At 36.1% G+C, this 22,655-nt stretch overlaps 2 protein-coding genes across 2 annotated transcripts; both read left to right on the forward strand.

The window, feature by feature from the left end:
• The first annotated feature begins 1,510 nt into the window (after window positions 1–1,510).
• Window positions 1,511–21,229, forward strand: LOC143431640 (uncharacterized). The gene is made up of 10 exons (XM_076908542.1): window positions 1,511–1,592; window positions 1,642–1,925; window positions 5,971–6,096; window positions 6,168–6,285; window positions 11,483–11,747; window positions 18,400–18,516; window positions 18,598–18,688; window positions 20,500–20,636; window positions 20,924–21,056; window positions 21,151–21,229. Exons 1-10 carry the CDS (start codon window positions 1,511–1,513, stop codon window positions 21,202–21,204), a joined length of 1,407 nt encoding a protein of 468 aa, XP_076764657.1. The 3' UTR covers window positions 21,205–21,229.
• On the forward strand, window positions 14,467–15,874 carry LOC143431625 (uncharacterized). Its single transcript, XM_076908521.1, has 9 exons — window positions 14,467–14,536; window positions 14,584–14,753; window positions 14,836–14,961; window positions 15,033–15,150; window positions 15,240–15,504; window positions 15,559–15,574; window positions 15,623–15,725; window positions 15,790–15,797; window positions 15,869–15,874. The coding sequence occupies exons 1-9, from the start codon at window positions 14,467–14,469 to the stop codon at window positions 15,872–15,874; spliced, it is 882 nt and encodes a 293-aa protein (XP_076764636.1).
• Window positions 21,230–22,655: the final 1,426 nt, after the last annotated feature.

Here is a 22,655-nt window from a genome sequence, read left to right on the forward strand (position 1 = left end):
GCACGCGTGTAATCTGTTACACTACAGGGTGTTCGAGGCGACGGTTTTTCGAAGGAAATCCGAAGAATTGATCCGAGGGACGACGATTAAAACTGAAGCTCGAGAGCAATAAAATCGCGTCCGCGGTATTGTCCATTTTGTTTACGCGTCCATCATATTTCCATAAAACATTCTCAAAATGTACAGATTGCACTAATAATCCTTGCACATCTCGTGACACCAACGTATATAAATGCATTGCTTGTTTAGTCGGTCGTCTCGATGATTTGTACATTCCTTATTCATTACCTGAAAATTCTATTTGTTAATGCTTGTACTAGTTAGCATTAGCAAATGTAGCACATATTTAAACGATTATAGTATCATTTTCTTCATTAGTCTAATGCATTAACCCACTGGAGACCAGCAATGCAATGTATGTGTTACGATTTTCTGGAGCAAAACGACATACGACACACCGTGTATATTTTGAAACTAAACTTGAATTATCAGTTATTAGTGAAAGAGTAATCGTATTATCAATGTATTAGTATTAATAATAATAACAGGGTGAGAAACAATTATTGCAAACGATTTTTGCGTTAACAATAATTGATATAAACGAAAAAGAAGTATTCGTTCCAAGGAAATGGTCTACACCAGGATGCCTCGTCTCGAATGTGTTGACTTCGAAAGAGAGATAACGCTTCTAAAGACAATATGCGAATGAATCAACGTCTCTATTTACTCTTTTGCTCATTAGAATGTCACTATCATTAATCACTTGTAATCCAGTAATGAAATGGATGCACTGAGTTTATTGCAATGTTCCTACAGTAGCAGGACAAGAAGAATCAATCGTAGCTACCTCGAGAATTTCTTAGCGCTACTATTTACAAAAAATCAAAGTACGAACGTTTAAATTGGCAACGGATTAATTTAAAAGATTGCTAACAAAAAATATAATTGATATATTGTGAACTTTGAGTACTTTGAATAATTGCATCGAATACACATGCATAAAATTATTCTACCTTAATTCTTGATACATTGAATTCCATTCCAGTGACTTATATGGATGTTTGGCCGTAAAGAATCAAGAAAACTGAGTTACCATTTTAAACTATTCCGTACAGTGACTCGTAAAGTTCTTTAAGGGATTTAAATAGAAATTCGTTTATCTAGCTACCCGATATACAAGCAAGTGCCATGTTGTAACCAATGCGATTAATATTTCAGAATAATGATAGATTGCCAGCATAACAAAATGCAGGTAGTCAAGTAACAAACAGCAGGCAAGTAACACCGGTAGGTGTCAAACAACCATACAGCAAACATTTTCCTCGTGTGGTAATATTCGCTATCGTGTTTGACAAGAAAATTATGTACTTCCTTCACGTCGAGCACGAAGATAATTATTTTCTCTACAACAGTTTTATTACAAACGTTCTATTGCAATTGTTTCAGTACAAACGTTCGTCCGCGACAGTTCTGTTACAAACGTTTGCACCTATCATACGCACTAGTTGAAATGTCGCCGATCCAGAAATCTAAAGACACGAATAGTAAGAGAAAAACGAGTGCTGTAGGACTTTTACGGTCAATCTATCGCGGTTTTCTCTGAAAGTAAACGCTTTATTTGTCGAATAATAAATTTGCAAGAATTGGGTTTCATTATTTTACTAGGATATCATGCAGTATTCTACGTTGCTCAGTTTAATAATCGATCGTGTTTGGTATCAACAAAGTGTTTCTCATTTAAATATAAATGTTCAGAGTTTCAGGATAGCAGCGTGCGGATTTTCGATGCGTTGGGTGGCACTAATTTTAAGATGCTCAAGACATACTTGACGATATTTGGAATAAATCCGTATCAAGACTACAGAGTTAGTAATATGATTTTAATTGCGATCTTGACAGTCTGCTCAACTGTGTGCCTTCCGTTGGTAAGAACGCCTTATGTTGCCTTCAGTTCTCATAGTTTTCCTCCTTTAATGAACTTTAAGTACTAAAGAAAATATTCAATAGGGAATCAAGTTTTATAATACCATGTGCGAGAAAGATTACGATGGGATCTTCGAGGATTTACCACAAGTACTTGTAGCATCTATTAGTTTCATTAAGCTATTGAACGTTCGCTCCAATAAAACACGCGTACGTACTATGTATGCATTCCAAAGGCGTTGTCGGCGCATAGAAATTAGTAACGATCGAATATATTACAGTTCAGAAAATTGTTCGAATTCGTGTTACGCGGAAGGGAATTGCTGAAGGTGGAACAGGAAATATACACGTTAGACAAAATTATCGAACAAGGAAGCAAGCTTGCTTATCTCTACGGGAGTAAGTATATCGTATCTTACTCTTCGACGTGTGCTTCTCACAGGAATCGTTTAACAAACGCTGGATCGATTGAAGATAATTTCTTTTAGTAACTTTGGTGACGTTCATGACAGTATTCTTGTCCCTTCCATTGTGCAATCCTTTTCTGGATGTTATCTTACCGCTAAACGAGACTAGACCACGACAGCATATATACAGAGTGAATTATGTGATGTTCGATGAGCTTGAATATTTCTACGTGGTGTACGTGCATTTGACTTGCATTGCGATTACAATAGTATTAATGATAATTGCTGTAGATACGCTGTACATTACAATTATTCATCATGCTTGTGGAATGTTCGCAGTGTGCGGGTAAATATAATTGTCTGAATAATAAGTATATTATTAAGATAACATAATTCGTATAATCATACGAAATGTAAGGTAGGCGTACAAAATTTCGCCAAGAAAATTTCAGATTTGTTAATCCTGTGAAATTCATAAAGTGAACGCTATTAAGGTGAAATTCTATTATTGAACATTGTGTTGAAAAAGGAAATTTTGGTTTGCAATGTTGTTGGGATGTGAGCAAATTAAACGTATAATATAAAATAATAGTCTTTCTGGTATGCATACTTCGCACTGTCATACTTACAACTTTCAGTTTAAGTGATTTGAGTTGTCATCATCACTCATTGATCGTCATTACTCTTGCTGGACCCCTCAGTTTTCAACTCCTTTGTTAATCCTCTGTCACAGCTCAAAGATCATTTCATCTAAACCTTTGAAATAGTTCTACTTTTTCACATTTCGCCAATTTCATCTTGTCACGCGCTCTTCTCAAACCCGTAATTCCTTTTGAAGGAATAAAATATTGTTTTCTGCAAAACACTATTTTCTGCAAAATACCTTGATGTACGTGCGAACTCAAAATCTGGTTTAACCTCGCGGCATTGAAGCATAACCAGGCTTCGCATAAAAATTTTTTCTCTTATTAGTGGCATCGCATTCGCACAGAAGTGTGAGAAACAAGTATCCAAATTTCACTCGAGTATTGTTGTGTCAGTGTATCACGACTGCAGAATCTATTGTTGAGACGACAGAAAGATGCAGGAAGGAAAGGATGCTACATGAAAACTGCTTTAACTTAATGTCTTTCACTAACTATCGCAATCAGCATGAATTATTTGACGACGATAGTACTTCAAAAGTTCTACTCACTGTATGAACTCGGATTATCTAGAATTTATCGCTATGGATTCGGCGAAATTAATGAGAAATACGCGAAAACGTAAGTAAATTGTTTTAAAGCTCGCGACAAAAATGGATCTTCTGAAAAACAGTAAACATTGGGTGTAAGGTAATTCAGTAATAACGAAAGATCAGGACACACCCCATAGGATGGTAATGGACAACGAATACGTAGAACAACTTCAACTTTGACGAAGACGACAAGATTTCCAAATTTAAATGGAATGAAATAAAAGCTTTGCTGAAACACACAATGTTATGAGACGACCTTTTCTGTAAGCGCTTTAGTAGATGTCAAGAAGAGAACAATGAAGATGCAAGACAGTTAAAAGAAAAAACACGGCTGCGAAAATGACCGCCACTCACTGTGGTCAGTCACATTTAGATATAATCATTATTTACTTGGAGATCCACAGCTGTAAACTCGAGTGACTTCGCGTAAAATCTAATTAACCGAGAACAAGTTCATAAACCAAAAACAGTAGAGGTATATACCAATGCACCAGGACAAATTGACATGCGAAATAGAAGAAATGCTGAGAAAGGAAGTGGTATAGTCGTTTAATTCGTCCTACAACTCTGGGTAGTAGAACTCAGGGAAGGAGAATGGATTTTAGAAAAATAAATGAACTAACAAGACAGGATGTGTATCCATTCCCTAACATCAGTGAAATGTTGGATCAGTTAGTAAAGGCACGATATCTTTCAGCTTTCGAGCTAGCCTCTGGGTTTCACTATGTCCCCTTAGAAGAATCATCATGAGAAAGATTTTGAACTAAACTTTGAAACTAAACTTGAATTATTAGTAATTAGTAAAAGAGTAATCGTAAGGATAGGATACGTAACGGAGTGTTATCAATGTATTCGTATGAAAAATAATAACAGGGTGAGAAACAATTATTACAAACAATTTTTGTGTTAAAAATAATTGATGTAAACGAAAAAGAAGTATTCGTTCCAGAGGAATGGTCTACATAAGGATGTCTCGCCTCGAATGTGTTAACTTCGAAGGAGCTTCCTTGAAGGAGGGATAACGCTCCTAAAAACAGTATGCGAATGATTCAACGTCTCTATATATTATTTTTCTCATTAGATTATCACTGTCACTAATCACTTGTAATTCAGTTATGATAGATGCACTTGTAATCCATTAATAATAGGTAGATGCACTCAGTTTATTATAATGTCTTTAAATTAACAAGACAAAAAAGGTCAGCCAAAGCTATCTCAAGAAGTTCTTAGCCCAACTATCTATAAAAAATCATAATACAGACGTTTAAATCGGCAGTATATCGAGAAAATGTAATCACTGGATTAATTTAGAAGGGTGCTAATAAAAAATATAATTAATATATCGTTGAATACTTTGAATAACTGCATCACATGCATGTGCATAAAATTACCACTGAAAAATTTGTATGAACACCATTCCATTCAATTATACGATTGTTGAATTTTAAAAATTCGAAAAATCTAAGTTACCATTTGAAAGGATTTCGTAAAGAGATGTGAAATTCGTTAAGGGGTTTAAAAAAAATGGGATTTAAAAAAGATTCCTTTATTTAGCTACCCGATATACAACCAACTGCCACGTTGTAACCAGTGCGATTAATATTTCAGAATAATGATAGATTGTCAGCATCGTGAAATACAGGTAGCCAACTAGCAGGCAAGTCACACTGGCAGGTGTCAAACAACTTACTGTGTGGAGTGCGGTAACATTCATTATTATGTTTGACGAGAAAATGACGTGCTTTCTTTATATCGAGCCCGTAGATAATTATCTTCTCGACAACAGATTTATTACAAACGTTCTTCCGTAACAGTTTTATAGAAACGTTCGTTTGCAACAGTTTCAGTACAAACATTCGTCCGCGACAATTCTGTGACAAACGTTTGCATCTATCGTCCGCACTAGTTAAAATGTCGTCGATCCAGAAATCTAAAGACACAAATAGTAAGAGAAAAACGGGTGCTCTAGAACTTTTACGGTTGATCTATGGCAGTTCTCTAAAGCAAATGATTTATTTGTCGAATAATAAATGCGTGAATTGGGTTTTATTATTTTATTACAATATTACGCGGTATTTTACGTTGCTTAGTTTAATAACCGGGCGTGTTTCTCATCAACAAAATGTTTCTCATTTAAACCCAAATGTTCAGAGTTTCAGGATAACAGCGAGCGGATTTTCGATGCGTTGGGTAGCATTAATTTTAAAATGTTCAAGACATACTTGACGATATTTGGAATAAATCCGTATCAAGATTATAGAGTTAGTAATATGATTTTAATTACGATCTTGACAGCCTGCTCAACTGTTTGCGTTCCGTTGGTAAGGACGCATTATGTTGCCTTCAGTTTTTACAATTTCTCTTCTGTAATGATTTTTAAGTAACAAAGAAAATATTCAATAGAGTATAAGGCTTTACAATACCGTACGCGAAAAAGATTACGATGGGATCTTCGAGGATTTGCCACAAGTACTTGTAGCATCTGGTAGTTTTATTAAGCTAATGAACGTTCACTCCAATAAATCACGCGTACGTACTACGTTTACATATCAAAGTCGTTGTCTACGCATAGAAATTTGTAACGATCGAATATATTACAGTTTAGAAAATTATTCGAATTTGTGTTACGCGGAAGGGAATTGCTAAAGTCAGACGAGGAAATATACACTTTGGACAAAATTATCGAACAGGGAAACAAGCTTGCTCGTCTCTACGGGAGTAAGTATATCGTATCTTACACTTCGACACGTGCTTGTCACAGGAATTGTTTAACAAATGGTGGATCAATCTAAGATCATTTCTTTTAGAAAGTTTGGTGACGTTTATGACGGTATACTTGTCCCTTCCATTGTGCAATCCTTTTCTGGATGTTTTCTTACCGCTAAACGAGACTAGACCACGACAGCATATATATAGAGTGAATTATGTGATGTTCGATGAGCTTGAATATTTTTACTTCGTGTACGTGCATTTGACTTGCGTTGCGGTCGCAGTTGTGTTAATAATAGTCGCTGTAGATTCGTTATACATTACAATTATTCATCATGCTTGTGGATTGTTCGCAGTATGCGGGTAAATATAACTGTCTGAATAATAACTATATTAATTAAGAGAACACTACAACTGTATGATCATACGAAATCTAAGGTAGGCGTACAGAATTTCGCCAGGGAAATTTCAAATTTTTCAATTCTGTGGAATTCATAAAGTGAACGCTGCTAATGTGAAATTCTATTATCGAACATTGTGTCGAAAATGGAAATTTTGGTTGGCAATGTCGTTGAGACGTGAGCAAATTAAACGTTCAATATAAAATAATAGTCTTTCTGGTATGTTTACTTCGCACTGTTATGCTTGTTACTCTTGTGTACTCTTGCTGGAGTTCTTAGTTTTTAACTCCCTTCTCAACACTCTGTCACAGCTCAAAGTTCATTTCATCTAAACCTTTGTAATAGCTCTACTTTTTCACATTTCGCCAGTTTCATCTTGTCACGCGCTCTTCACAAACTTGTAATTCCCTTTGAAGGAATAAAATATTGTTTTCTGCAAAACATCTTTGTCTGCAAAATACCTTGATCTGCAAACCTAAAATCATGTCTGCAAACCCAAAATCAGCATTAATCTTGCGGCATTGAAGCAGTACCAGGCAATGCGATGGTAATGGACAACGAATATTTAGAAGAGGCAGCTGTGAGATCTGAATCCAACTTTGACGAAGAAGAAAAGATTTCCAAATCGTATAAAATGAAATTAAAGCTTTGCTGGGACTTGAACAAGACAAGGTGTTATAGGATAACCTTTTCTGAAAACGCTTTAGTAGATGTCAAGCGGAGAACAATGAAGATGTAAGGGTTTCATAAAATCTAGGTTTCACCAAGGTTCCTTAGAAGAATTATCGCGAGAAAAACCTTTCGTTTACCATCATTTTACCTTCTAGTAGACGGGTAAAGACATTAACACATACAGATATCGTGAACGAACTGAAAAACCGCACAAAGGATCTTCAAAGTAATGCTAGGTGCAACATAGAAGAGGCTAAAAAAAGAACCAAGGAAAGATACGACAAAACGTGTAGGGTTTGTGGTTGTAAGAAAGCAAGTGTAAGCTGTTGGTTTTAACTCTTGTGGTTGTAAGAAAGCAAAGCGTTCCATTTGAAGGGTTCTATCTAATTTTATATATTCTACCCTGTTTAAATATCTGCCAACTTTTCACCTGAAACTTTTGTGTTCTTTAATTGAGATTGTTCACGAAGCAGTGGAAATGAATTAGTTACCTGTCGCTTGAGGATCCGATCCAACAAGAAATCCGTATCAATGATGATATCGTGCACGTAAGGAAATGGACTTGGAAGATCAGCGCAATTGGACCACGTATCAGCTAGAAAGGTGCCTGGTGCAAGTCAAGAAAGATCGTGAACAATTATTCTCCTCGGTAGGTTACGAGTTTCCTTGGTCAAAATGAACAAAACGTGGTGCATTTAGGCGTGCCATATAGGCGATGTCAGCATAATTCTGTTTCGAGCAATGAGTAACGGAAATGATGAATATTATAATCGCGAGATATACCTGGTACATAGAGATAACAAATACAATGTACAATTATTTAAAGATGAAACTCAGATACTGAAGGCAGTTTTAAAAAGAAATGATAAGTTAATAGAATATTATAAGAAGAAGATGGATATTATAAATTCAAAAGATAAAATAGGAGGCGTAGTAGATGTTAGCTTACTAAATGACACCACTTTGGAGTTCACTGTAATATTAAAGTTAGAAATTCTTAGTTATCAACGAAAGACAGGTGCAACAAACTAGGCAATGTTAAATGGTAGACAAGGCAATATATTTTCTTGCTAAAAATTTTGCTGTCGCGTTATTGATTCAAACCGTATCCTAAGAAACTTTGTTTCGTATCAGCAGGAAGCGACGCGTGCAGCAAGCGTCCATAGGTTGAACAAAAAAATAATTGCAATTGCATGCGCATATAAAAAAGTTTGTCATCGTTATCCTAACGTAATAAAATCTCATGTTTTCTTTGAAATTATACAATAGTTAGAAGTAGAAGAGGTAATTAATTGGTTATCACAAGTTACAACTGCAAAACATTATTACGAATACCTTCAAATATATAAAATTGAAATAGATATTATATAGGGCTTTCGAGTCGATTAAAAACGAAACTGGTTAACCGATTTGTTATTAAAATTTACCTAACCATAAAACCCGGATTTTTCCAATTTTTTCGGGTTTCACATTAACAATAAAGTTAAACAGAGTAGTAAAACAAAATCTTGTAGTCAGTTTTGTGCAGTATGTACTACCAAAGAAATCCTTTCTTCCGTCGTTCTATTTCGCATATCAGAACGTAATCCTATTCGATTCACCGCGCTGGAGTTTAATTTCGATGCTGGCATCGCATCGAACATTGCTTGAACATTCATGGATCGCAAATTTCGTTTTATGAGCATAGTGCATAAACTGTGCGTGTACAATCGCCAAGAATCCACCAGCATTGGAACAACGAAGAGAGTGATGATGAATCAGGTCGCCCAGATGGGCGAATTGTTTACGTGCCGGTGGAATGAACGTACGTGCATCTCGGAGATCGACGACACGACTAAAAGAACGCGTGCAGAACCAGCGTGTGACGATTAACGGCAGAAGCAATGTCGCCACTAACTTCATCGCTAACGTTCACAAACAACACGTACCCCCACCCAATCAACTACGGGGCGAGACGTTATGAATTAGGTACTCCAATGTCGAGGCTCGCGAAAGCGTACGTGTGTAATCTGTTACACTACAGGGTGTTCGAGGTGACGGTTTTCTTTGAAGGAAATCTGAAGGATTGATCCGTGGGACAACGATTAAACTGAACCTCGAGAGCAGTAAAATTACGTGCGCAGTATTGCTCCATTTGTTTATGCGTCGAGATAGACCGTATGAACATCGCATTCCATAAAAGATTCTCAAAGTGTACAGATTGCTCCAATAATCCTGGCACCTCCCGTGACACTAACGCATGTAGATACATTATTTAGTTGGCCGTCTTATCGGCTTGTACATTGTCTATTCATTAGTTAAATACTATGCGCTATATATTTATTCTTACTAATCGTACGAACTAGTACAAACAATAATAATAGAATTTTTGGGTACAAATACTGTGTGACACCACTGAAAGATAAGTTTTTTATCACTATCACGAATCACTTGATATCTAGTAACGAGGTAGACGCACTGAGTTTATTATAATGTTTCTAGATTAATATGTCATGAAGGGTTATTTGAAGCTACCTCGAGAAGTTCTTAGTGCAACTATTTATAAAAAATCGTAATACGAACGTTTATATCGACGGTATTATCGAGAAAAGGTAATCATCGGATTAATTTGCTAATAAAAAATATAATTAATATATCGTGAATGTTGAATACTTTGAATAACTGCATTGAATGCACGTACATAGAATTACACCACTCCATTTTTTGATACATTGAACACCATTCCAGTGAATTATACGGACGTTTGTCTCTAAAAAACCAAAGAAAGTGAGTTACTATTTGACAGCACTCGATACAGATACTCCTGGAATTGTTTAAGGGATTTCCAAAGAAATTCGTTTATATAGCTACTCGATATTCTACCAGGTGTCACGTTGCAACCAAAGCGATTAATATTTCAGAATAATGGTAGATTGTCAGCACAATAAAATACAGGCAGCCAACTCCTGGCGTGATAATTTCATTGCTACGATGCAGGTGTCAAACAACCGAACGGTAAATATTTCCCTCGTGCAGTAACATTCGTCATTATGTTTGACGAGAAAATTATGCGCTTTCTTTATATCAAGCCACGCAGATAATTATTTTCTCTACAACACTTTTATTACAAACGTTCGTCCGTACCAGTTTTATAGAAACGTTCGTTTGCAACAATTTCAGTACAAGTTTCAGTTTTAGTTCGTCCGCGACAGTTCTGTTACAAACGTTTGCGCCTATCGTCTGCACTAATTGTAATGTCGTCAGCCAAGAAATCTAAAGACACGAATAGTAAGAGAAAAACGAGTGCTATAGGACTTTTACGGTTAATCTATCGCGGTTCTCTGAAAGTGAACGTTTTATTGATCGAATAATAAATTTGCGTGAATTGGGTTTCGTTATTTTACTACGATATTATACAATATTCTACGTTGCTCAGTTTAATAACTGATCGTGTTTCGCATCAACAAAGTGTTTCTTATTTAAATATAAATGTTCAGAGTTTCAGGATAACAGCGAGAGGATATTCCATGCATTGGGTAGCACCAATTTTAAGATGTTCAAGCCATACTTGACGATATTTGGAATAAATCCCTACCAAGATTATAGAGTTAGTAATATGATACTATTTATGATCTTAATAGCCTGCTCAACTGTTTGCCTTCCGTTGGTAAGAATGCATTACGTTGCCTTCAGTTCTCATAGTTTTCCTACTCTAACGAACTTTAAGTATCAAAGAAAGTATTCAATAGGGTATAAAGTTTTATAATACCATATGCGAGAAAGATTACGATGGGATCTTCGAGGATTTACCGCAAGTACTTATAGCATCTCTTAGTCTTGTTAAACTATTGAACGTTCACTCCAATAAAACACGCGTACGTACTACGTATGCATTCCAAAGACGTTGTCCACGCACTACAAGTTTATAACGATCGAATATATTGCAGTTCAAAAAATTATTCGAATTTGTGTTACGCGGAAGGGAATTGCTAAAGTCAGAACAGGAAATATACACGTTAGACAGAGTTATCGAACAGGGGAACAAGCTTGCTCATCTCTACGAGAGTAAGTATATCGTATCTTATTCTTCGATGTATGCTTGTCACAGAAATCGTTTAACAAACGGTGGATCGATTGAAGATAATTTCTTTTAGTAACTTTGGTGACGTTCATGACAGTATTCTTGTCCCTTCCATTGTGCAATCCTTTCCTGGATGTTATCTTACCGCTAAACGAGACTAGACCACGACAGCATATATATAGAGTGAATTATGTGATGTTCGATGAGTTTGAATATTTCTACGTGGTGTACGTGCATTTGACTTGCATTGCGATTGTAATTGTATTAATAATAATTGCTGTAGATGCGCTGTACATTACAATTATTCATCATGCTTGTGGAATATTCGCAGTGTGCGGGTAAATATAACTGTCTGAATAATAAGTATATTATTAAGATAACTCTACGACAGTATAATGATACGAAATGTAAGGTAGACGTACAGAAATTCGCCAAGGAAATTTCAGATTTTTTATCCTAGAATTCATAAGGTGAACGCTACTAATGTAAAATTCTATTAGTGGATATTGTGTCGAAATAGGAAATTTTGCTTCACAGTGTCGTTAAGGCGTGAGCAAATTAAACGTTCAATATGAAAGAATAGTCTTTCTGGTATGTTTACTTCGCACTGTCATATTTATAATTGTGAGTTTAAATGATTTTAGATGTCATCATCACTCATTGGTCGTCATTACTCTTGCTGAACTCCTCAGTTTTCAGGTCCCTTCTCAACCCTCTGTCATAGCTCGAAGTTCATTTCATCTAAATCTTTGTAATAGCTCTACTTTCTCATATTCCCCCAGTTTCATCTTGTCACACGCTTTTCGCAAACTTGTAATTCCCCTTTAAGGAATAAAATATTGTTTTCTACAAAACACTTTTTTTGCAAAATACCTTGATGTACGTGCGAACTCAAAATCTGGTTTAACCTCGCGGCATTGACGCATAACCAGGAGTCCCATAAAAATTCTTGCTCTTATCAGTGGGATCGCGTTTGTAGAGAAGCGTGAGAAACAAGTATCCAAATTTTACTCGAGTATTGTTGTGCCAGTGTATCACGGCTGTAGAATCCTTTGTCGAGACGACAGAAAGATGCATGAAGGAAAGGATGGTACATGAAAACTGCTTTAACTTAACGTCTTTCACTAACTATCGCAATCAGCATGAATTCTTTGACGACGATGGTACTTCAAAAGTTTTACTTTTTCTATGAACTCCGATTATATACAATTTACCGTTATGGATTCGATCAAATTAATGAAAAATTTGCAATAGCTTAAGGAAATTGTTTTAAAGCTCGCAACAAAAATGAATCCTCTGAAAGAAAGGAAACATTCGGTGACAGGTAGTTCAGTAATAACGAAAGATTAGGACACAGCCAATAGGATGGTAATGGACAACGAATATGTAGAACAACTTCAATGTTGACGAAGACAAGAAGATTTCCATATTTGAATGAAATGAAATAAAAGCTCTGCTGGAATTTGAACAACACGGTTTATAAGACACACCTTTCTGTAAGCGCTTTACTGGATGTGTAAGGGAGAACAATGAAGACGTAAGACAGTTAAAAGAAAAAATACGGCTGGAAAAATGACCATCAATCACTGTGGTCAGTTGCAGTCACATTTAGATATAACTATTATTTACCTCGAGACCCGCAGCTGTAAACTCGATTGAATTCATGTAAAATCGAATTAATCGAGAACAAGTTCATAAACCAAAAGCAGTAGAAGTATATACCAATGTATCAGGACAAATTGTCATGCCAGATAGGAGAAATGCTGAGAAAGGGAGTGGTACAATAGCCTAATTCATCTTACAACTCTGAGTAGTTTCCTAAAAAGAGTACGCTTCAGGGAAAAAGAATGGATTTTAGAAAAATAAATGAACTATCAAGATAGGATGTGTATCCACTCCCCTAACATCAATGAAATGTTTTGTTTACCACCAATATCTGTATATGGTACAGAAACTAAACTTGAATTATCAGTAATTAGTGAAAGAGTAATCGTAAGGATACGTAACTGTGTGTTATCAATGTATTAAAAATAATAACAGGGTGAGAAACAATTGTTACAAACGATTTTTGTGTTAAAAATAATTGATATAAACGGAAAAGAAGTATTCGTTCCAGAGGAATGGTCTACATAAGGATGCTTAGTCTTGAATGTGTTGACTTCGAAGGGGACATAACGTTTCTAAAGACAATATGCGAGTGGACCAACGTCTCTAAATACCAACGTCTCAATCGTAGCGACTTCGAGAATTTCTTTGCCCTACTATCTACAAAAAATCATAGTACCAACGTTTAAATTGGCACCGGATTAATTTAGAAGATTGCTAACAAAAAATATAATTGATATATTATGAACTTTTAGTACTTTGAATAACTGCATCGAATGCACGTGCATAAAATTACTCTACTTTAATTTTTGATACATTGAACACAATTGCAGTGAATTATACGAGTGTATAATTTTAAAAAATCGGAAAAACTAAATTACCATGTGATAGCATTCCATACAGAAACTGGAATTGTTTAAGGGATTTCTAAAGAAATTCGTTTATAAAGCTACTCGATATTCAACCAGGTGTCACGTTGTAACCAGAGCGATTAATATTTCAGAATAATGGTAGATTGTCAGCATAATAAAACACAGGCAGCCAACTTCTGTTGTGATAACTACATTGCTACGATGCAGGTGTCAAACAATTACACGGTAAACATTTCTCTCGTGCGGTAACATTCGCTATTATGTTTGACGAGAAAATTATGCGCTTTCTTTATATCAAGCCACGCAGATAATTATTTTCTCTACTACGGTTTTATTACAAACGTTCGTCCGTAACAGTTTTATAGAAACGTTTGTTTGCAGCACTTTCAGTACAAACGTTCGTCCGCAACAGTTCTGTTACAAACGTTTGCGCCTGTCGTCCGCACTAATTGTAATGTCGTCAGCCAAGAAATCTAAAGACACGAATAGTAAGAGAAAAAAAAGTGCTATAGGATTTTTACTGTCAATCTATCGCGGTTCTCTGAAAGTGAACGTTTTATTTGTCGAATAATAAATTTGCATGAATTGGGTTTCGTTATTTTACTACGATATTATACAATATTCTACGTTGCTCAGTTTAATAACTGATCGTGTTTCGCATCAACAAAGTGTTTCTTATTTAAATATAAATGTTCAGAGTTTCAGGATAACAGCGAGAGGATTTTTAATGCTTTGGGTAGGACCAATTTTAAGATGCTCAAGCCATACTTGACGATATTTGGAATAAATCCGTATCAAGATCATAGAGTTAGTAATATGATACTATTTACGATCTTAACAGCCTGCTCAACTGTTTGGTTTCCATTGGTAAGGACATCTTATGTTCCCTTCAGTTCTCATAGTTTTCCTACTCTAATGAACTTTAAGTATCAAAGAAAGTATTCAATAGGGCATAAAGTTTTATAATACCATGTGCGAGAAAGATTACGATGGGATCTTCGAAGATTTACCACATGTACTTATAGCATCTCTTGGTCTTATTAAACTATTGAACGTTCACTCCAATAAAACACGCGTACGTACTATGTATGCATTCCAAAGACGTTGTCCACGCATAGAAGTTTGTAACGGTCGAATATATTGCAGTTTAGGACATTGTTCGAATTTGTGTTACGCGGAAGGGAATTGCTAAAGTCAGAACAGGAAATATACACGTTAGACAAAATTATCGAACAGGGAAACAAGCTTGCTTCTCTCTACGAGAGTAAGTATATCGTATCTTATTTTTCGACGTGTGCTTGTCACAGAAATGGTTCAACAAACGGTGGATCGATTGAAGATAATTTCTTTCAGAAGCTTTGGTGACATTCATGACAGTATTCTTGTCCCTTCCATTGTGCAATCCTTTTTTGGATGTTATCTTACCGCTAAACGAGACTAGACCACGACAGCATATATATAGAGTGAATTATGTGATGTTCGATGAGTTTGAATATTTCTACGTGGTGTACGTGCATTTGACTTGCATTGCGATTGCAATTATATTTATAATAATCGCTGTTGATTCGTTATACATTACAATTATTCATCATGCTTGTGGATTGTTCGCAGTGTGCGGGTAAATATAACTGTCTGTATAATAACTATATTAATTAAGACGACACTACGACAGTATGATTATACAAAGTGTAAGGTAGGAGTACAGAATTTTGCCAGGAAAATTTTAAATTTTTCAGTCCTATGAAATTCTTAAAGTGGATGTTAATAATGTTAAATTCTGGATGAATCGTTTTTGTAGTAAAGTATATTTCTCTGACTCGCATTCAACTTTCAACGCTCGTACAAAACAATTCTCTCGCTTTTCTCTTTTTACGCTCGTCATACGTTTCCAAATTATTCATAGAATCGCTCGTATCTCACGCATTCACTGATTAAACTCCTACAAATACTAGGTTGTTACATGTGAAATGTCCCATTTTTAGGATTAAATTTGAACGTGTACACCTTCTTTAATGTACAATATTTTCAATCAAAATAACAACCATTGGATTCTACAGCTTTTTTCCAACTAGTTACTAATTTTTTAATTCCATTTTTATATAAATCCGCCGTTCTGGTATTAATTAATTTTTTAATAGTGTCTTCAACGCTTGTTCGATTTTTAAAGGTACAGGCAGCATTGTCTTCCTTTCGAAGCTATGATTTTTTGCGTTTTGGGTTCTTAAAATGTATCCATTTCTCGTCTCCAGTCACGATCCAGCGCAAGAAAGACTTTCTTTCATACTGATAAGTAACTATTTAACAGCATGCAGACGATCACAGATAGTTTAACGATCAACATTTAACTTTTCTGCTATTTATTGTTGAGTTTATATCGTCTTTGTCTAACAGTGATCGTAAATTGGCGTCTTGGAGCTTTTTCAGCTATCTTGAACGTTTCATTTTTCTTTGAGGCAGATGATCAGAATGTTTAAAAAAGTGAAAATACTAATAATAAATCGGTGATAGATCCTGCGAATATGGGGAATGAAATAAATTATCATAATTCAATGTATCCAATTTTTACATCGTCATTCGTGCCAGATGTGGTTGAGCATTGTCATGGAACAAAATTGGCCCCTTTCGATTTACTAGTGGCAGTTGTTTCTCCTGCGGTTTCTGATGCATTCTTTCAATTTTGATGCAGTACCTCTCAGCTGTTATAGTCTCTCTTGGTTTCAAGCAATTGTAGCGTTGTGTCACACTGGTCATCGACCATCAAAATATACGTTTTTTTCGGATGTAAGGCTGGCTTTAATATGTGTAGGGGTGATTTATCTTCCATTATGTGTGACAATGCGATCCAAAAACGGCTCACTATAATTTCGAATTAGTAACAAGAAAGAAATTGCATATTTTTCTTTTAACCTTCCTTTTTTTTTATCAATCGAATTCAAGCGACATGAGATTCTCACGGCACAAACATTGAACTCCCGAATAAATTCTCTTACCACTTATCGTGCATTTTCTTCAACCGAGAACTTCGACTGCTCGTCAATTATGCTCTGCTCTGGTCATCCACTAGGTTTATTTTCAAGGCCGTCATGTCTGGTTTCAAATTTTTTATACCATCGACGAACTGTATACTCACTGACTACATCAATGGCGAATGTATCGGTAATGTCCCAAGCAGCTGCTGCTGCGTTCTTACCACTTTTCCACTCGTGCAAGAAAACTATGCGAAAATCACGCTGATTCATGCTGCGAAAGACTCGTAAGTCTGTTGTGATATCAGATGAGCGAAGCAAGTGAAGGCTGAATCTGACAAAAGAAGGTCTGCTTTTCAAATTATGTATAAAATATGTCCAAAAGCTTTACTGTTTCTTGTTCAAACAGAACGTGAAGTACTGATGAATCAAAATCGGACATTTCATATGTTACTATTTAATATAATAGTTTGCCTGGTGATACAGAAAGTTCTGATCGTTGCAAATTTATTTTGTTAAATAAACTTTGTGACAGGGTTCCTGCGTTTCCTCGCTTGGGGAGGGATCAATTAAGCGGACACGTTAACGTATAAAACGTACTTTAATACAAATCGTTCTCTCGCTACAAGCTACCTGCTTACATACAACTTTTCGCGTGCTCGCGAATGCAAACTTTTTCCGGTTCAAAGGGAGGAATCGAAGCTGTGTGTCTCGAGGCTCTTGAGCGCTAGCTACACAAAGTGTAGCACAGTATGATCAGCATATCAGTACACCTGCAGGACCGCTGAACGGGTTCGTTTTCTCTAGGGGCTGAGAGGAAAAGATCATTCTTCCTGCGACCTATGGAGTACTCCACCATAGGGTATCTATCATAGACCATTTGGGTTGGGTGGGTGGTTGTAGGGCCTCGCTGGGTCTTCATCCGTCCGGAGACATATCTCCTCGATCGATTATACTCCATACTTATCCACCGTCGATCCTGTCACGCTGTTTCAACGCACAATCGCTCCGCGGACGTGCTGTCCTCTTCCTCCGTGAGGATATCTTCTTCGATAGCGGTTCTTTTCGTTCCTACCGCTTGCAGGATAAGGGACGATGGAAGGGGACTCGAATGGGGCTGCTTATCGCAAACTTGCATATTATCACCACTGCAACTGTCACTAACGCCTTCAGGGTACGGGTGGTAGGAATCTTGTGACGTCATCACATCACAACTTGTATCACACGTTACCACTGTATCATTTTTCTCTCTCCAAAGGTGAAAATCATAACGATTTTGATAAAGAGCAATCAACAAGTATGATGAGCATACCAGTAGACCTATTTACGCGAAAAATTAAATGTTCACTTTTTTGTTTCATCGTTATTAAATTGCAATACGTTTAAAGTGTTTCTGAAGTGTTTGAACGAATTTTACAGCGCTCCAAATATGGCGTAATTATGTACACCTACCTTACAACTTATTCTACTGTCGCTCACGTGTTTCAAAGTATCGTTTCTTTACTAATATTTGCTTGGCTAGACATTAATTGCGAACGTACGTGCAGGTATCGAGTTTTGAAAGCGACCGAGAACAATGCTGCGGAGCAAATTGGAGCCGTTATGGACGAGAGCAGATACAGGGAATTCAAAAGATGCGTGATGTTGCACCACGAAGCTCTTCAGTCTGTAACGATTGTTTAAAAGTAACTTAACGACGAACAATTGAACGTTAATTAACTTCGATTCATTTACTATATTTTAAGATTTTACAATACCCTCGAGAGGTCTTGCCGCAACTTGTATTTGCTACAGATGGGGATAAATATGATGGTCATCAGCGTCACGGCTGTCGAAGTAAGACCAGTTCGAATACACGTGTTATCAATCGGACGATGGTCATCCGAGCAAGTAAACTAGAAGAGAAATACATAAATTAGAAGGAAAATCGCACTGATTGGCGAGATATTACTCTTTTTGCACAGGCGACAAATATTTTTACTGCAGGTTCCTTCGTTCCAATCGAAGTACACGTGAAGTTTCCAGCACTTAGTTTCGAATTATTATTTATTACGTGAAAGTTAGTGCGATATCTCAAGGTGTGCCTTCATTTACATAATGAGTGTTCCTAGACTGTCATTGGTAGGCAAACGAGTTCGTGTTCGCTGATACCTGTTCATCCGGAACGGTTGCACAGGTGCAACCGATCCTTGATTGAACCGTTAAAAACGTGCGGTTTGGGCGACTCAATTTCTCATTTTTAATTCTACATCGGTTCTAACAAAGTGAACTTTTTTTTCGAGAGACAAAACAGCGAGTTTATTGTATTTTCGTGCCATTGTTGGTCGCAATGGTGATCGCACCTAATCAATGAACGCGAATTAATAATATTGATTTTTCTGTTAAAGAAAACAATTTTTATTCGAGAGAAAGGTAAAAAATGCTTTTTTCAAACTATGCGTCATCGCTGGCTATACATTTCTGTTATTTGTCTTTCAGATTGTGGATGCCCTCCTAGAAAAAATTGTTCATACTTTGAAATTATTAATTTGGAATCATAAAGCTACTTCTCGAAAACTTTGTAATTATTAAAGGGTTCAAAAGCACGCGCGACATCGAAGAAGGGAAGTGGTAATTACAAGGAGTAAGAGTACCCAACCAAGCGCAGAAATGGTGTCTCTGACCTTTTTTGCTGTAACCCAATCTGGCCGCTTCTCGATCAATGCACCGTTCAAATTAATCACTCGTTGATGGTAGCAAACTTAATTGTCTCGCCTGGTTTCAGTTGGTCATGGTGGACAACAACCTTCTGATCAAATGCAATATTTTCAATCAAAATATCAATCATTGGATTCCACAGCTTTTTCCAACTAGTTACTAATTCTTTAATTCCATTTTTATATAAATCCGCCGTTCTATTATTAATTAATTCTTTAATAGTGTTTTCAATGCTTGCTCGATTTTTAAAGGTACGCACAGCGTTGTCTTCCTTCCGAAGCGGTTCGGTTTTGCTGACGATGATGAGAGTTTTTCTGGATCAATCTATAACTTTCTGCGTTTTGGGTTCTTGAAGTGTATCCATTTCTCCAACGCAAGAAAGACTTTCTTTCATGCTAATAAGTCTCTATTTAATAACATGCAGACGGTCAGAAATAGTTTAACGATCAACATTTAACTTTTTTGCTATTTATTGTTGAGTTTGCACATCGTCTTCGTCCAACAGTGGTTGCAAATCGATGTTTTGGAATTTTTTCAGCAGTCTCGAAGGTTCTTCGTCTTTTAGGTCGAAACGACCACTTTTTAATCCTTTAAACAAATGCACACAAGTGGTTCGCGTTAGGACAAGGTCACCACAAGTTTACGCAAGGATTGACGGCTTTCGCTCGAACAAAAAAAGCAGTACGCGCCACAAATGCTTTTTACGTGGTTCGAAACTAGATCTGTCTATCATAAAAGAAAAAAAGTATAATGTTAACTCGAAATCGCCTGAACATCGACAGCGTTTTCAAAGCTGTTATCACAGCAATAAAATAAGATAAGAGTTTAAACCATGAGCGAACCCTAGCTTTCAACAGTATCCAGCGATGAGATTAAGAATTATTATTATGGCACTCCATAGATTATCAATAAAACAGTTGATAAAACAATTCGATTCTTTTATCTTTTAGCTAGTCATGCATCTGGAGCAACCGGACCAAGCCATTAGGACAGCTGTGTTCCTCGCGGGTCAACAATTTCATTTGTACATCATTAGTCTACCTGGGCAACTGTTGCTGGATCAAAGCTCAGAATTGTCCGATAAAATGTAAGTTTCCGAAGTGTGTAACAGGCATGGGCAATCTTCGTCCAGATCATCGTTGATCTATAACGATTGATTAATTTTAAGCGCTGAACCGTGCATGATACCTTGCCACGCATTCTAATATCTTTCAGTAAAGATATAGCTGATATTTATTAGGTAATATTTTGTCTACATCGGTTAACCGATGATGGGACACGTTAGACGTAAATGGATGTACGGAGGAGGATCACCTATGCCTGGTGTACGATAATTAGCCAGAAGCAGTCTAAACTTGTGAACTTTGGTGGCAGATATGCCTCGAATTGGTACGAGATACCAGTGAAGGTTCAAAGAGTGCTTCACACGATGCAAATACGATGCAATAGACCGAGTATATTGACGGCTGCTGGTCTGTACGAGATGAAAATCGAGAGCTTTGGAATAGTACGTAACCATAGAAAGTTAAAATAAAGTAGCCACGCTCTGAACGACGTGAGTAACTGGTAAATAACTGAATTCTCTTTTTTTTCGTTTCAAGACTGTCAAGACGTGCATGTCGTATTTCACGATGTTCTTGTCACTGAGGGAATAACTGTTTACCGCTGCACGAAAGTGTTCCGCTCTCCGCTGATTTTGATGGACTGATTGCTCATTTCTCTGTTTTAAATGTCGCGTTGTTGCTTTTCGAATAGAAGAAAATTACAGATCGCCTCGGTATTATAATGTGTACACGATTTTGGCGTACGAGTTAACAAAAATCTCTGTACTGGTCGAATAAAAAAATGGTATCTGATGAATTAGACACTAATTGTTGTTTACTTTTTATGCGTTACTAACTTACTGGTGCGAACATCTACATACGAACGAAGAGCAAGCAAACACCAATTACAGACGTCCTTCTACCTGATTGACACGTGTTTACTGTTAAGTTTCTAGTGTCTAGGCAACAAAAAGGTTACTATTGAAGATTCGCGCTAGCAAACAAATAAGGGCGCGTTTTTACTCCAAAAGATAGAAAACAACAGACTGGTATAGTCTGTTAATCGAGCAACAACTCTGCAGTATGCCACAAATAAACTCTTTCGAGTAACTAAACATTGAATTTGGAGTTCATCCCCTTCATTATATTAAACAGGCAGATGTACATGCAAAATACATGCTGCTACAAATATTTTGCAACGTGTCTTCATAATTCTTACAATGTAGGTATTTTAAGAATCGTAACACGAAGATAAGCAATGTCGCAATATTATATTTGATGACCTCTTTGAGTGGAAAAGGCTATTGTCTTATATATATTGCAGTGACGCATGATACATTATGTTGTAACATATGAAATGTTTAATATTAATTATAGTAGTACTTTAATACTAGGTTTTCCAAGGGGTTGACCCCTCTGTGAAAACTTTTCGTTAATTTTCTTCAAGAAAATTATCGCCGTATTTTATGAGAATATTTTAGTTAGTTTAGAGATTAGATTTTCGAATATATGTCTTATAAATGTTAATAAAAATTAATTAAAATATTTTCATAAAATACGACAACAATATTCTTGAAGAAAATTAACGAAAAGTTTTTTCAGAGGGGTCAAAATAACTGCTTGGAAAACCTAATGTTAAGTTCTGTTTACAAAAAAAATATTAACATTTTTGGACATATTTTATATGTAACCGGAAGAGTAGAATTTCTTTTGTCAGATTCGACCTTCGATTGCTTTCTTTACTCATCCAATTTAATCAGGATTTACGATTCATTTTGTTTCATTTTATAACTGAATGCTAATCTTCGCGCGCAGGAAATTGAAGCATAAAATAGTAATTTTTTATATTTAACTTATTCATCAATTTTTTCATTTAACTCATTTGCATCTTACACTTATATATGCGCAGAATTTTGCTTATGAATTAAAATATTTCTCTGGGTAAAATAAAAAAGTTTTGGTAAAAAAGGAGGCTTGCGATTTTAATAGTAACGAAGAAGTAATTAGGCTTACAAAAACGTAGACTTATTATTGCGATATTAAATTTTGGCAATTTGAGACAA

Source organism: Xylocopa sonorina, chromosome 18 (genome assembly GCF_050948175.1).
Source record: "Xylocopa sonorina isolate GNS202 chromosome 18, iyXylSono1_principal, whole genome shotgun sequence".
Taxonomy (NCBI): Eukaryota; Metazoa; Arthropoda; class Insecta; order Hymenoptera; family Apidae; genus Xylocopa; species Xylocopa sonorina.

What these genes read in the sequence shown, in the direction of transcription:
- LOC143431640 (XM_076908542.1), top strand. Translation starts at nt 1,511, where the DNA reads ATGTCGCCGATCCAGAAATCTAAAGACACGAATAGTAAGAGAAAAACG. An exon ending in GGAATATTCGCAGTGTGCGG is followed by an intron (nt 11,748 to 18,399) that starts GTAAATATAACT and finishes ACGTACGTGCAG; the next exon opens with GTATCGAGTTTTGAAAGCGA. An exon ending in TCAGCGTCACGGCTGTCGAA is followed by an intron (nt 18,689 to 20,499) that starts GTAAGACCAGTT and finishes TTTATCTTTTAG; the next exon opens with CTAGTCATGCATCTGGAGCA.
- LOC143431625 (XM_076908521.1), top strand. Translation starts at nt 14,467, where the DNA reads ATGAATTGGGTTTCGTTATTTTACTACGATATTATACAATATTCTACG. An exon ending in TTCACTCCAATAAAACACGC is followed by an intron (nt 14,962 to 15,032) that starts GTACGTACTATG and finishes AATATATTGCAG; the next exon opens with TTTAGGACATTGTTCGAATT. An exon ending in GCTTGCTTCTCTCTACGAGA is followed by an intron (nt 15,151 to 15,239) that starts GTAAGTATATCG and finishes AATTTCTTTCAG; the next exon opens with AAGCTTTGGTGACATTCATG.